This window comes from Grus americana, chromosome 1 (genome assembly GCF_028858705.1).
Source record: "Grus americana isolate bGruAme1 chromosome 1, bGruAme1.mat, whole genome shotgun sequence".
Lineage (NCBI taxonomy): Eukaryota > Metazoa > Chordata > Aves > Gruiformes > Gruidae > Grus > Grus americana.
In genome coordinates, this window is record NC_072852.1 from 26,250,806 (window position 1) to 26,266,618 (window position 15,813).

A 15,813-nucleotide genomic window follows, 5' to 3' on the forward strand; every position below is an offset into this window, starting at 1 on the left:
GTCTGTACTGCAGGAGATGTAGGCATTAATGTTATTGCTCTCTGTTAATGGATGTTTCCTCTAGGCAACAAATGAACTGAATTTGAATACTGCTGTGGTTGAGCATTTTTAAATTATGACCAGCATGTACCTTCATCCCTTAAAGTTATCAAAAGTATTAAAATGCAGCCAGTTTCTCTGTAATTAAAAACAAATTTGGAAAGTAGTATAATTACAACATTGTCTTCTAGTTGAAGAAAAAAAAGACACGTGGCAATTTTTGTTCCTCAAGTTCAATTACATTGCTTTTGCTAGCTACAGTGGTTTTTCTTTTCAGATTTCAAAGAATCCACATTTATTCCTTGTTCTGTCTAAACTATGTTAATGTTTAAAAAAATGACACACTGAAATGATGAGTGGAGGAAAGATGTTGAGATACTTTAGCTTACTCTGGTACAATTGTTCCGTAGTACATTAATTTTATTTAGATCCTAAATGAGAATCTGTTGACTGCAGCGTGAATTTTGTGTGTCAGTCAAGAATCAGGCCTTTCATCAAACACATTCAGGACTGTAGCATTTGAAATTGTTGGCTTTGGGGAATTTCAGTGTGATTGAAAACTTTTTTATCATGGCCTGTCTTCTGATTCTGTCACTTTGATCAATTGCTTTCTTTTAATAGAAAAGCTATAAGAAATATGTAGTAAAGATATAAACGCAAAAATGACATTTTGAAGACAATGCCCATTTTGATGGGTTCCTGATGTCTTCTGCTGGGACCCGGTGCCTTTTGGTACCCGCGTTGTTATCCCATCCAGGTTATTACTCTGAATTTTCCTTTGGTGGCTGTGCTCCTTTGATTTCTGTGAAGGCCTGTAAAGTTTAGAATCGAGAATAAGCATGGCCTAGCCTAGCTCAGGGCCTTCTCTTCAAAGTTTTATCCTTTCTAAGACTGGGCATCACGTTTTCTGAGCAGCAGGCACTATAGCTTGTGTTTACACTGTTGTCCAGTAGTTCCCAGAGCCAGTGTCTGGGTATCGTTGCTGCCTTATAAGGGCTTTGGAGCTTTCCTGAAGCCTTGTACAGTAATTATTTATCCTTTTAAGCAAACTCTGGAGCATACACTGATGGATTGGAAAGAGCTGAGGAGTCAAAGAGCAGCTACTCTTTCTAAATTTCCATTTCTAGGAAACATCAAGTTGTGATGTTTTAACATACTTTTTCTTAATCAGATATTTTTTTTTCTGTGGAAATAATAATAGTAATTATTATTGTTTAAATAATTGCTTTGGATTTGCACCTGCTCAGTGGTAGGGAGAGGTGGTGTATGTGACCATCATCCTAATACAGCATGTGGATGGTCAGCTCTTTGGAGCAAGGTCTAGCTGCCTGCCTGGGTTTGTGGACAGCCTGATGCAGGGTGGGTTGTTACAGCTACTCTTACAGTGGTTAATGAAACAAAACAAGGCAGTAATACAGTGAGGTGACTTTCAAGCTTGTCTGCACTGATGTAACAGTCAGTAGGATGTGTATTGGTACTTGCGTTGCTTCAGAGCCGTAGGTAACCCCAGTCAGTTTGGGGACCTCCCGTGGCGAGGGGTGGTCCCTGCTGCAGCCAGAGATGGTCTACAGGAGGGGAAAAGGTGTGGAAACCACTATGCCAAACCAGTTTGGTTTTGAACTGGTAAATTTCCTTGTAATTTTTCACAATATGGGCTTCCATGTTGCCTCCCAGTAACAATGACTTGGAGTTGATAAGATTTTTGGATTTTTTTTCCTGAGCAAATAACCAAGAGTCTTTTGAAAGGCTTTGGGTCTGTGCTTTAAGTAGCAACAGACCAGCACAAGATACAAGATAAAACTGGCTCTTGATTTAATGCCATCATAATAATAGAGAAGTTTCTACATTCAGATCAGAAATTATGCCAGTTAATTTTAAAATATAGTCTACAGATACAGAGGTAGGTGGAATGTAACTAACATAAATGGATATGCTTTTTGCAATGAGGAGATGCTTCTTGTTCAAGAATAAAAAGCAGGAGTAATGCCACATGTATGTGGCATTATTACTACTAAGTATTAAGTAAAATCTGTTTGTACCTACTACGTCTGAGGAATTTGTCAGAATTAACCTCTGTTAAAAGTTATCCTGTTTGATGCTCCTTGCTCAGACAGTATCTGGAATGTAATGATTTTTCTGTTCCCTAGGGACTTTCTGTGGCACTAATAAACTGGCATAGATTAAGTCCAGATAAAACACTAAAAAAGAAAAGGTGGGAAGAAACACTGATGAGGTTATGCGGGTCTGTAGAATATTGTTTTAACTTCAGATTGTAGTAGTATTTGTAGAAAAAGTCTAAATAGTTTAAAATAATTGACAACCTTGAAGATCTGCAATTTAAGGAGAGAAGCAAGATGATTAAGAGAATTCGATGGCTTTTAAACCTTTGCAAAACCAGTTGAGTTTCTTTAAAAATCAGTGATAGTTGATAGGAACTCAGATCAACTTCGAGTGATTTCTGAATTGAAGACTACCACAGATCTCTTGGAGCTTGTTACATGCAGTAAACTCTCAATGTATGAGAAAACTTAAAGATGGCATTATGGAAGTGATTAAAAAGTAGGCAAAAATTTTCAAAGGAGGTTGTCCTGGATTCAGCTGAGAGTGTTAATTTTCCTTCTAGTAGCTGGTATAGTGCTGTATTTTGGATTTAGGATGAGCATAGTGTTGATAACATGCTGATGTTTTAATTGTTGCTAAACAGCCAGGGACTTTTCAGCTGCTCACACTGGCCTGCCAGCGAGGAGGCTGGGGGTGCACAAGAAGCTGGGAGGGGACACAGCCAGGACAGCTGACCAAAACTGGCCAAAGGGATATTCCATACCATATGATGTCATTGCTCCGTATATAACTGAGAGGCGGGCTGGGAGGCAGTTTGACTCGAGAACTGTCTGAGCTTTGGCTTTGGTTGGTGGGCAATTGTGCTGTGCATCACTCGTTTTGTATATTCTATTATTATCATTACTATTGTTATTATTATTATTATTATTGTCTTCCTTTTCTGTCCTATTAAACTGTCTTTATCTGAACCACAAGTTTTACTTTTTTTTTCCCGATTTTCTCCCCAGTCCCAGTGGGAGGGGGGCAGTGAGTGAATGGCTGTGTGGTTGTTTTAGCTGCCTGCTGGGTTAAATCACAACAGAGGTGAAAGAGAAATTTTGAGAAACCAGAAAAGCCAGCACTAGATGGTATGAGCTAAACCTTGGGAACTGCAAGTCAAATAATATGGACTAATTTTTTTAATCTATTTTTGTTTCATAGGGATGCGGTAAAAAAATGTACACTTTTTTGAGGGGAACGAAGCAATTGCAAGTGCTGAGATTTTTAGGAATCTCTATTGGAGTAACGCAGATCCTGGCTATGATCCTCACCATCACTTTGCTGTGGGCTCTGTACTACGACAGAAGGGATCCCGGGGCAGATCAGATCATGGCCCTGAAGAGCGATACCTCACAGCAGCTGTCATGTCATTCCATGGAGCTACTGAAACCAAGCCTGACAAGGATTTTTGAACACACATCCATGGCAAACAGCTTTAATACACACTTTGAAATGGAAGAGCTATAGGTGATGCAATGAATCTGAGAAGTCACAAAGGGTTTTAATTGGGTTTTATTGTTGGTTTTATTCTGTTCCATCAAGTATGCCAAATATACCAGTCATCTTATGCTTCAGAAAACAACTAATGAATGGAAGTGAAGGAGTCCTGCGTAGAAAGAAGGATAAGCCTGTTGGCCTCTTAGAAGAGCCATGAAACAGTTGGTTTCGTTTGCTTGTTTGTTTTTTTTGAAAGGCACTCATTCACTGGGCACAGGAATACTTAACTTATTGTCACAAGCTGTGTGATGTGTAAAATACTGATTCAGTCACAGGTAGACAGACAGAACCTCTAGGGAAGTGTCACGGGAAAGGAAGAGAAATACTCGTCTTCTGAAGAAACGAATGTGCTTTGGACAAACAAAATATGACTTCAGCTGAAATTGACTTTGACATTTTTAATAAGCCATTTGGAAAATTTCTTAATCAGGGATCTATGTATATATAACTGTGTGTTTGTGTGCATGGAAAGCAGAACTACAATTCAAGTCAATACTTGGATTTAAAAATTTGCAAGATTTGTAAAAAGGGCAAGATTTTCTTTTTTTTCTAACAAAACCTTTATCTTAGCTGTTAAAGATGTTCTAAAACTTCTATTTTTATCTAACAACTGTTTAATTTTTAATTTTAAATATATTAAACAGGGATTAAAAACAAAACTATGACTCTGGACAGTAGACTTTAAATTTCTGAGTAATTCTGGAGAATTCTTCTTTGAAACAGTTTATTCTATGGACTATTTCTTAGTAAAAAGAAATAAAGAAAACCTTAAACATTCTTTCCAAAGTGGGAATCAATATAGGAGTAGCACATTTTTATAGATAAATCTTTTCTCCTGTCTGTGATTCCCCTGAAGCTAGAAACAAAAGACTGCAAGGAAAATGCTTACAGTTCTGGATGCTATTGCAATAATTGTAAAAGTACATAAGGAGAAATTATACTTTGGCTACATCTTCATTAAGAGCTCTCTGGTGGCTTAAAATGCCAACTGGAAACAGCGTTAAAATGTATTTATTGAGGTGGGAAAAGTGCATTTTACTGTATTTTTATGAACAATGTTTATTTCATAGGATTATTTTTACAGTTGGCCACGCTCCTGAAATATATATTTGTTCCACTGAGTACAGTAGTTTGTGGCAAATGGGTTTTTACGTAATACTGCATTTTAAAAATTCTTTAATTTGTTTGGGAATTTGTAAAAGAAAAAAAAAGGTGTGATTTGGTAGACAATAAAATTACTTTTATCTTAAATTCCTAATGGCTTTTTTATTTTGAAGTCCTAGAGTGTGAATGCTTTGGGTGGGAGGCGGGGAGGGTCCTCCTGCTAGTCTGAGTTAGTTTGACGTGTCTTTACCCATTCCACTTATTCTGTCATGGAGAAACTTAATTGTAAATTTCATTTTCTTTTTTTTTGTGGCTTATGAGAAAGCTTCTTAAGGGCCCATGAAATTAGGCTCTTCAGTTGTGTGGGCTGTTGTTTGGTTTTTAGCAGCTTACATGTGGGTGTAATTATTTCATGGGTACTGTTGCAAGCAAGATTACTTTCCTGCTTTTATACCTCTCCTACAGAAATGCCAATACTTATTTTGGGAGGTAGGAAAAAGGCTAAGGGATAGGTTTTCCCAAAATTTTGGTTGGAGTATCTTTTTCTGAGATGGCTTCCTGAACAGTGCATGAGAAACTTTGTGCCCAGCGATACTGTAGGCTTCCATCCTTCCCGTTGCATAGCCTGGGCAGCATTTCTGCAGCTCAGAGCGAGGTTCCAATGCAGAAAAAGAGCAGGTCTCTAGAAAGCCTGGAGGTAGACCAGCTCTGGACTTTGGAGTGCTACAGAGACCTGTGATGCGACACAGTGGATTGAGCTATTGTTGGGTTTTTTCCCCTGCTTAAACAACAAAAAGGCAAAAAAGCCAAGCAAACAACAAATTGTGGAATGTTTTGATTGTGGATTGGTGGATTATATGTACTCAGCTACATTCAGCTGTGGATTACAGGTGTGGATTACAGCTGAATGTAGGGAATTCCACTCGAAGTAATGGATTTCTTCCTGCCCTTTGTCCAGGAAATCCTGACACTTAAAGTTGTACGAAAGGAGTGTCTGTGGAAGCTCTCTTAGCCATGCTTTAGCTATCCAGATCCTCCCATGGGAGGACTCCCTGGGCTACCAGTGAGGTTGCCTGTGTATCTTCTCGTGTCCAGTTTAGAGCTCATGAAGGAAGAAATATGGCAAGCTGGGCTAGGGCGATTTCTTTGAGAAGTCCACAGCTAGAATTAGAGATACTGACAGCCCAGGTTAAGCCCAGGATTACTCCTACAGGGGTGTAACCAGTGCTGGAGGTACGTGTATGGACCTTGTGGGGGTTGCCAGTCCTTGGATTAAAAAGCAAGCAAGGTGTTAAAGGCACCCTGAGAAACAACAGGCTCCAGAAGGATATGGTCTGCAGATGTCCCTGGGATCTGCTCAGATTTTCAGTAAAGCAGCTCATTGCCTCTTGTTCAGCTCAAACAGTGAAGGGGATTTCTCATGTCACAGCTGAAACAGGAGACTCTAGGTCCAGGAGGTGGTAAATCCAGGATATAGGGTTTGAGGTAACACTTCTCCAAAATTGATTTGGTGGTGGTTCCCTCACTCAAGGATTGTTTGGAGTAGAGCTCCTTTGATACAGGACTGTGCTGGTTTTGGCTGGGATGGAGTTAATTTTCTTCACAGCAGCTAGTACGGGGCTGTGTTTCGGATTTGTGCTGAAAACAGTGCTGATAACCCAGGGATGTTTTTGTTCCTGCTGAGCAGTGCTGACACAGAGCCAAGGCCTTTTCTGCTCCTCACACCACCCCACCAGCGAGGAGGCTGGGGGTGCACAAGGAGTTGGGAGGGGACACAGCCAGGACAGCTGACCCCAGCTGACCCAAGGGGATATTCCATACCGTATGGCGTCATGCTCAGCATATAAAGCTGGGGGAAGAAGGAGGAAGGGGGGACATTCGGAGTGATGGTGTTTGTCTTCCCAAGTCACCATTAGGCGTGATGGCTGAACACCTGCCTGCCCATGGGAAGTGGTGAATGAATTCCTTGGTTTTCTTTGCTTGTGTGCACAGCTTTTGCTTTATCTATTAAACTGTCTTTATCTCAGCCTGAGTTTTCTCACTTTTACTCTTCCGATTCTGTCCCCCATCCCACTGAGAGGAGCGAGTGAGCGGCTGCGGGGTGCTCAGCTAATGGCTGGGCAAAACCAGGACAAGGACCAACCTCCCAGACCGGTGTTTGTGGACCCCCACAACAGTGAACATCTGTGGTCAGGGTAACCTAGCTTGGGCTTGGCTACCCAAATCCTGAGGCAGTCTGCATTCAGAATGGGGCTAGTTTCATTAGGGGAAAGACCCACGTGTCAGGAGTGACACGAGTATTCTCTTCCCTAGTAAGGACTACGGATAAGTATTCTGGGAAAGAATCCTATTTTGAGTATCTAACCACATTTGCTAAAATAGGTCTCAGCTGTAAATCGGAATGCTTTCAAACTTTGTTCTTTAACTGTGCTCAGGCTACGAGGTGTCTCTGTTTTTCTAAGGCTTGTTCAAAGAGCCTTAAAATTGATTGACTAGGCTGCTGTGAGCCTGTTCTTTTCCTGTAGAGCTTTAGGATATATGTAGGAGAGAGGCTGCTTGGCAAGAGGGGAACATTTAGAGATACTTGCAGCAGTGAAAACTGCTTCATCCTTTTATTTCCTTTTTTCCCTCAGTTCTGCAGGAGTACCCGGAGGAGAAGGGTGGTGTGTTCTTTCTTCTCTGCAGCATAAACTGTAATGAACCAAATCTTCCTTGTTGCAACAACCAACTATGGAGCTGCTCCTTAATGTTTTTCACAGATCGCTTAATGTCGAGGAGACCAACTGTGTTAGAAAAGGGGTCACCCCCTGCCCGCATCAGGTGTTTCTGTTTGGCCCAGGGAATCACTTTGAGTCTGTGGGACTGTGCCTGTACCTGTGGGGCTGAGTAAGTGTTGCACCACACAGTCGTGACTTGTGAGTATGGGGATGCTTCTAAGAGGCAAATTCACTACTCCTGGTCTTTGGACAAGGTATTGATTGACCTGCCAGCAGGTCGTGTGACGAGGCTTTCTGGAGGAAATGCGACTATGTTTTCTGTTCTTTATAACGGTTTGTTTTGTAAAAGCAACCTGTAAATATAAGGGAAATTATAAAGAATAAATAGTAAAAAGAGAGGCTGTTGGTCATAGACCATACAGTTAAATATGATGGAGACAGAGATTTTCAAATAGTTTTTGAAGTTTTTACCATGAAAGCATTACATTTAATTCATATGAATTGCTATTATTGAAGTGAGATTGTATCTAAAACTTTAAAACTCGAGTATGATTGACTACATTTCTCTAAAAAAAAAATTGGGATGTCCTAAACACTTCAGGATTTTTATGCATCTACTTGCTTTTTATTCAGTGCTTCCCCACCTTGAATTGTTTCTTTTACATAGATGCTGTGAAAATGGGTACCTTAAAAGGAGATAAATAGATAATGCAAGGAGGTAAGAAACTAAGCTGTCTGGGTACTTAGGCGTATCTTACAGCTTTTGTGAGTCTAAATGTGGTGTTCACTCTGGACTGCTCTTTCAGCTGCGCATTTACAGATCCTGCCAGCTGATGGCTATTCCAGAACACCTGAAAATCTTCAGATGTTTCCATAGTCAATGGGAAAATAAAGTCCTGGTGGGCCCCAGATGCAGGAAAGATAGCATATGACCTCCTAAGCACCCTCCCTGCCCAAACCTTTCTGATCCTGTGATTTCACTAATGTATCCTCCCCCAGAGCAGTTTCCTCTCCGAAAGCCACCCTTCTCCCTGCAGCAGCTGAGGTTCCATCGTGTTCTCAGCTGGGAAAGCCTCGGCAGTCAACGTGTTTCCACGGCGAGTGCATCCAAAACCTTAAAACGTAAAGCATAGCCTTCCAGTTTGTCTCCGGTCGCCATTTCAAGGGAGGACAGTCGTTCTCCTTAAAAATGCTCTGGGATGGTTCACAGGCAGGTATTACTTTCACCTCTCTTCCCCCCACAGAGCAGTAAGCTCTTGGCAGAGGCGGGCATCACGCGTGCCAGTGCTACGGTACGCACGGCGGATAGATCGGCATCATCTGCACCACCCGTCACCCTCTGTAAGTGATACACAGCGTGTTGTCAGCTGCTGTCACACTGCAAAAGGAGTTTAATCTCATCTGTGCGTGAATATTTTATCAATCAAGAGAATTTGGTATCAGGTTTGGGGTGGCTCTGTAGCCTGGGAGGTTCAGCAAAGCGGTCATTGTCTGGACGTATTGAAAACGCAGTGGATACTTTTTTAAAAGTATAGATAGGTGGAGTTCATAGTGCTGGAAATAATTTAATGTCCCAATTTGCTGCTGCAGGTGGGGATGGGAAAGGTGACGGCCACTCACACAGGAGGAGGGCAGCTCCATGTTATGGACCTGCGGCATCCCGGTCTTGGTGGCTCTGGTATGGTTTGGATGCACTCACGGCTTGCTTGAATTAGTGTTGGGGACATTTTTTGCTCTGAAACTTAGTGTTCCTTCAATCTTATTAGAGGGGGAAAATATGTTCCATGAATAAGTTACTGCAAAACCAGGTTGACCCATTCAAGCATGCAGATGTTTTATTTAAATATTCCTCAAATGTCTATTTATTCAGCATAACGCATGTATTATGCTGCCTTCTGAAATACGATATATGACTGTCAAACCAAATTGTCAAAACAACAACCTCGGTTTCTTTGTATGATACACAGAAATAATTACATTTCATGTACAGTACAGATGCATTTTACACAGTCATCAACAGTCATTCACTACCAAAACAGCATTTAAATCACCTAAAACACCAAAAGAATGTGTATTTCCCAAATTCAGAATAAAGTAATGATTTTGCATGTGACATATGGAAATAGGGGACAGGACTGGAATTCTGCAAAATTATTCTGTAAGCTGCATTTTAAAAATGAAAGTACAAGTTGCCTCAGGGGTATAACTGTTATGCAAGCGTATTGCTGTAGTGCGTTCTTTTTAGTCCATATGAAAAGGAGAATGAAGAGATTTTAAAAGACACGTGACCTGATGGAGTCAGTAGGTTTCCTGGATTGTACGTAGTCTGTCCCAAACGGGCTTTAGTAACTGCCTTCGTGCATTATTTACCTGATATAACCAGTGAAGAAACACCATGTGGCGTAAAGAAGTTGTTGTTGCAGGTTGCTAATATCAAGGCAGTTTTTTGTATCAGCGACTGTTTGCCAAAAGGGGGGGACCAAGCCATTGTTTGTATCAGTAACCACGGGTAGAAGTAGGATGCAATTAAAAACTCTGGGCCCATTCTGCCTCTCTTGCAAACCCTGTTAAACCTCACGTAACCCACCAGCTTCAGCAGATCTATTCCAATTTTCCGACAGGGTGAAAGAGAAGAGAGCAGCGCCAGGTAATCAACCCCGGCGGAGTTCCTCAGAAGGAGCGCTCCTCGGGGACAGAGGACAGCCTGGGCTTCTGCTCCCTGTTAAGGTTTGAAAGAAATGTAGCAGCTCAGTTTACAATGAGTAAGTTATTCTGATTTGCAGAAAAAGTGGGAGGTTAATTGCAAATTAACCAAGCTTCCGAATTAGTAAATGATAAGATAGAGTAATGCATGGCATTATGTACTTCAGTTTAATTCTAGTATGTGACATTGTTGTATTTTGGTGTATATACTGTAGCATGATAGTCCATCATCTACTCTTCAATCTCTGTTGACAGGTAGAGAGAAAGACCAGTATTTGTGTGCAGTAAAAAGTGTATCATCAGCAAGTTTCAGTTTTTAGTGGGTGTTTTCTCTTAATGTAAATTTTCAGGTCAGTAGAATGCTAGCAAATACTGTACTGAAACATACACTACTCAAACTATTAAATAACTGTGTTAATCGTTTATTGTAATGGCTTCTAATGCACTGAGCCTTTTGATTTATATGTATATTTTATTTTGCAGACATGCAATTATTTCTGATCAGTGTTTTTGATGTATATACGTATGTATCGATATGCACATATTCCATGTATATTTGATGCATATGTTGTATGGTATGTCATGTATATAGGAAGCATTATGATACATCTCCTAATGCACTTTCATGAAGAAAAATGTCACTTTTTTATCAGAAAGGTTTCTGGTAATATCAATGTTGTTTAAAAATGAAGCCAAAAAGCCTTAACTAGAAGAGCCTCCATATTAGCTTTTAGGCCTGCCCATGTGGGTAAATTTGAATTGAAATAAATGATATTTTTGTAGATTTGTGACCCAATCCATTATTCTATCAGTGTTCTTAGGTAATAAAATATCTTCACACTATATAAATTCTCAAACAAATTTTAGGATGCAAGTTTACAGATAATTACAAAAAGAATTTAGCCATCTTTTTTACTGAATGGTGTCTTCCAGCGTAGCCAATACTCTGCATGCTGCAGAATGTCAACAAGGAAGGTTTGGAGAGAAGTGTTAGCTGATCCCAAAAACATCTGTGTTGTAAATTTAATTCAAAGAGGATTGATCCTGCAAGAGTAAACCCCTTGGAATGAGAGGTTTGTTCTGAAAATACAGAAGTAGACAAGAGGTCTACAGAAGAAAGGACTCTGTAGATTCATCCGTAACCTTGAGAACCCAAACAGTACGGTAACGTTGGAGTGGACAACAAACTGTCATAGAAATAGAGGACGGTGGACAAAAAGAACAATGACTGAATAGCGCCTTTGTGGTGCACGGTTTGGCTGTAAGATTATTTAAATGTTTGCATTTAGAAGTTTATAGTGTAGATGAGTTATGTAAAATACCTTAAAAAAAGAAATCCTGATTCCTGATACAACAGGTATACAATGACTTATTGCAGTTGTAACAGTACCTAGGAAGCAAGATAAAACAATAGTAAATATTGAACTAACTGAACACCTTTAGTTCACTAATGAGTGTTTGAATAAGAAATACTGCATTTTTCAAAGGGAAGTTATTTGTACAACTACCATGGAACATTAACAATCAGCTTGTTGTAAGTGCACGGAAATGCCCCTTTCTACAGTAATATTTTATCATGCCTAATCTGAAAAAACAACAAAAGTAAACTGAGATCACAGCTCCAAATAATTTCAGCATGCATTGTGGTTGTAGTTCTTTCAGTCAGTACAAACATATTTCATATGAGCATTTTTTTCTTTCATTTTTTGATAGTTTCTCAACAAGTTTGTGGTTTATTAACAGGAAAAAAAAAAGACACGTTATCAAAATGTTTCTCGTTGTTTTGCATTCAGCAGGAACACAGGTTTGTTTCTATTTTTTGTTTTGCATTTTCTTTTTTCTAAAAAGAGCTCTCATGATAAGAAGAAGCATCAATGGGGACATTTCATTGTGCTCATAGAGTAAGTCAGGATGGTCACAGAAGATTCCACCGCATGTCAGATCGGAGAAGGGGTAAGAAACTCCTTTTGGTTCACACGCTACGACACCGAAACCCACAAAGTGTTTTGTTTCTCCTGAACTTCTCGCTCTGCAGCCGCTGGCGCACACGTCAAGGGGCATTATCTTTGTCGGCTCTCTCATTCCTCGCGACTTGTTTCTCACTGCTCGAGCTCAGCTTGCACGTGGTCTTTATGCTAATTTATAAATAATTCCTTATTTTATAAAGCAGATACTCTGACAATGTTTCCTCCCGAATACTCAGGAGACTCTGGCCTATCATCTCCTTCGGGTGTGGTGACTGGAGGTGTCGGGATGCTAATTATTGCTGTAGTGACGTAAGGCTGCTCACAGTTTAGTTTAACGCACTCTTCCACTTTGGCATTTAAGCTGGAACGGCTGGGGGAGGAAACAAAAATCCATGAAGAAAGAAAATCCACGTTACTGCAAACCTCTCCTGTGCCCAATTCCACTCCCTCAGCCGGCCATCGCCATCCTGCCCCGTTAGAGAGCTCAGAGGAGCCAAGCGGCACCATCCCACCACCCTGCACCCCGGCAGCAGGTGGCCCATGGCTATGTCCATGGACAAGCCCCCTTTCTCCCTTCCTTCCCACCGTTTCAGCACTTCTAAAAGTTTCTCAGCCCATCACCGAAGTGTTTCTGAACAGGGGAAGCATTTGAGCAAACTCAGCAAAGCCAAGTGACTTGCTAGGCAGGAAAGCATCAACTAAGGGGTAGGCCCAGTCTCCGACAGATTCCTCCCCACCACGCTTATTTAAGAACATTTTGTATATTCTGTATCCTCAATAGTAAGGCACAGCGATATATGCGCTAATTAAGGTTAACATGTCTGTGGAGCTGCTACAGTACCTCAGCATCATAAGAAACTTGTAAAACTTGGACTGTTTTGAGGTGAGACGGGCATTTTGTGCTCGTGTTTTTAGCACAAAGCTGGTGCTCTGTGTTTTTACATACTCTGTGACTGGAAGAATGGTAAGTCCTCTAGCAGAGAAAGGATGGATCCAGGCAGAATATTTCCTGAAAAGCTAAGACAGATTGGAGTTTTGTGCTGGCCAGGAGGCCTCATTGCACAATAGCTAAAAAACTTCAGTAGCTACAAGCTGCTGGACTGTTCACGGCAGTGAAATCCAAACCTAATAACTACACAAAGCAAGCTAGTCAAAATGTAACTTAACAAGAGAATATCCATAGCAACTAGTGCTGAAAACGCTTCTTTTTTAAATGGCGGCATGTTTGAGTTCAATAGAAAACACTTCTGAGTCTCCTGAGACCCTTGCTGTGTTTTCAGAGGTGGTGTTCAGATATACCCGAAAGCCAAATGGTTTATTTGTGAGAGTACAGAGGTGTTCAGTAAATTATAGACTCTTAAACTGTACTTTTGTCCTCACTTTTGTAATAACTCCTTAAACTAAGAAATACATGTTTCTTATCCATTTCATATTTTTTTATTTAGAAGAGTCTTTCTTATGACTATCACACTTGGGACTCCGGGAATCGGCTTTATTTCTCTGCTCTGTGGAAATGCGAGAAAATCTCATTTCTCCTATGCTTCTGAACCAAACCACTAGAAACAGCAGGGACAGACCTTTCTCTCTCTTCCCACTTGCTCGTCTCGATATCTGAATTGCACGCTAATTTTTTCTTGTTATGTCTTTGTCCATGGCATATAATGTTTGGTGCTGTATTTAATTTGTGGTCCCTGGATGCTACTTGCTGCAACTAGTACGCAGTGGTTTGTGGGGAGGGCAGAAATGGATAGAGAGAGACTATCTGTTATTTTGGATCAAGCGTGGAGCAAACTAAGTGCAGGATGTTTCATTTTTGGATGACTATTTGACTTTCGTCTTTAGCCCCCCGGCCTGCCTTGCAGAGGCCACACCACCTCTACATCTCTTCTCTAACGAAGAAAGGGGCTTCAGCTCTCGGTGCGCTGATGCGTGTGACGTACCTGTTAGACAGAGGCGTCCTCTCCACACATCTGATCTGGATGGTGCTGAGCTCTTGTACGCTGCCTGGGCGGCTGCCAGTGATGGTGGTGTTCGGGATGCGGTAAGTCTTTTTATGTCTTCGTGAGCAGCAAGTGCTGGTAACACCTTGTTGGGACGAGAGAGAGGGGCTGTGGCTGGGGGGTCTATTGACTGTGGAAACCTCCATACAGCTCTCTTCATAGACTTGCTCGTCCACAAACTCGTGATTCTAGCCCAGAGGAATCCAAAAAGGGGACAAAGCACACACACAGAAAGATAATTAAAGTGAACATATTAATCATGATTGTTTAAAGGCTTAAATTGCACAACTGAATAAACTGGGAAAGTTATACAGCTTATTCTTGATTACAGTGTTTAGCCCATATTAGCCTGGGCTGAATACCAATACAAATGTAAACGCTGGAACAAAACGCTCAGAGCTCTAAATAAGAAAATGTTAATCCAAATTATTTTGTAAAATAGCACGATTGTAATGTAGTTTGCATTATAAATATCTGTATAATCTATGAAGTACCACAAAATAGAGGATTATGTTTATTAATAAAAGTGCGAGTGGTGCTTATGTAAATGCTCTAAATGTCATTTGGAAATATATAAGATTTATTATATAGAACTATAATAAAATAAAATTAATAAATATTTTCGAGATGAGTTTATAAAGCTTCATTTTGAATTACGTGTTAGAAATCAGGATCTGAAACAGTGTGTTTTGATGTATGCATCTATGTAGAAGAAAAAGATTCGATTAAATAGAAGTTTTGATTAGAGGAGACAAGACAGCTATTTAAAAGCATCCAAAAAGTTCCTAAATACTGTAGGTGGATGTATCGAAAGCAGTTTAGAAGACTGAGCATTTAGTTAAATGAAGTAGTCTTTATTCATGCAATCTTTGCTTAATCCCAGCATAGACAGTAGTCTTATAGGTTTGTCATAGAGCTGAATCCAAATTCAAGCAAATGGCTGGTTTATATTGACTCAGTAGGCAGTTAGGGAATGTTTCACGCATAGCCGTGATTTCCACTTTTTCTTTGTGTGCAAAAGAGTGTGAAAAAGTGGTGTTGCTTATAGTGGGGAAAAAGAAAAAAAAAAAAAGAAAAAAAAGGAATTTTTACAGTAATTTTAAAGTAGCAGCCCAACTAAACAGAGATTAAGATATGTTCACGTGCAGTTTGAGGAAACCTCCTTTTTAAAAAAAATCTTTCCAGTTATTGCTGGAATCAGTCTGCATATCCTGAGAACGGTTTAGGGAGCATCTTCTGGGTTGTTTTATGCTCTGCTCAGTCTTGTTCATTTAAAATTTTTTAGCCTGCTATGTTTTTGTGTATTAAAATGAGAAAAAAATATTTTCCCCCTGAAGAGTGATGCACTAATTGGAAAGGTGCTGATGTTTTCCAGGAGAATTACAGTACAGTGCTAATATAAAGTATGTGAGCAAAGTAAATAGAGTATCCGCTGTAGCCAAGTGTTTGCAACAAATGGAAATACCTTCATAGGCGAATTATTGTTATTTCCTTTTCTTCTTCACTCAGACATAAGTTGGTGTGGAATTGGGTGGTGTTGAAGAACGATGATTTTAAGTGATATGGAAAGAAAGAATTTGCTTGAAAATTGACTTCTGTAAGGCATATGTCAGTCACAGTCAAGACTTTGAATGTGATCACACAGTGGACATAAAATTCAGAGAGAAAAATGACCTAATTGCCATC

At 40.2% G+C, this 15,813-nt stretch overlaps 2 protein-coding genes across 5 annotated transcripts in view; one reads left to right on the forward strand and one right to left on the reverse strand.

Annotated features, from left to right (window-relative positions):
- Positions 1–4,887, forward strand: part of TSPAN12 (tetraspanin 12) — a 47,255-nt gene extending 42,368 nt beyond the window's left edge. For all 4 annotated transcript variants that reach the window (XM_054813370.1, XM_054813368.1, XM_054813371.1 and 1 more), the window contains one exon: positions 3,301–4,887. In XM_054813370.1, coding sequence (XP_054669345.1) covers positions 3,301–3,606 — 306 coding nt within the window. In that variant the 3' untranslated portion in view covers positions 3,607–4,887. The remainder of the gene's footprint in view (positions 1–3,300) is intronic.
- Positions 4,888–9,327: 4,440 nt separating this feature from the next.
- The window catches only part of KCND2 (potassium voltage-gated channel subfamily D member 2), a 288,008-nt gene continuing 281,522 nt past the window's right edge, over positions 9,328–15,813 (reverse strand). The window contains exons 6-7 of the mRNA XM_054813360.1: positions 14,068–14,315; positions 9,328–12,497 (exon numbers count right to left, since the gene is read on the reverse strand). Coding sequence (XP_054669335.1) covers positions 12,320–12,497; positions 14,068–14,315 — 426 coding nt within the window. The 3' untranslated portion in view covers positions 9,328–12,319. The remainder of the gene's footprint in view (positions 12,498–14,067; positions 14,316–15,813) is intronic.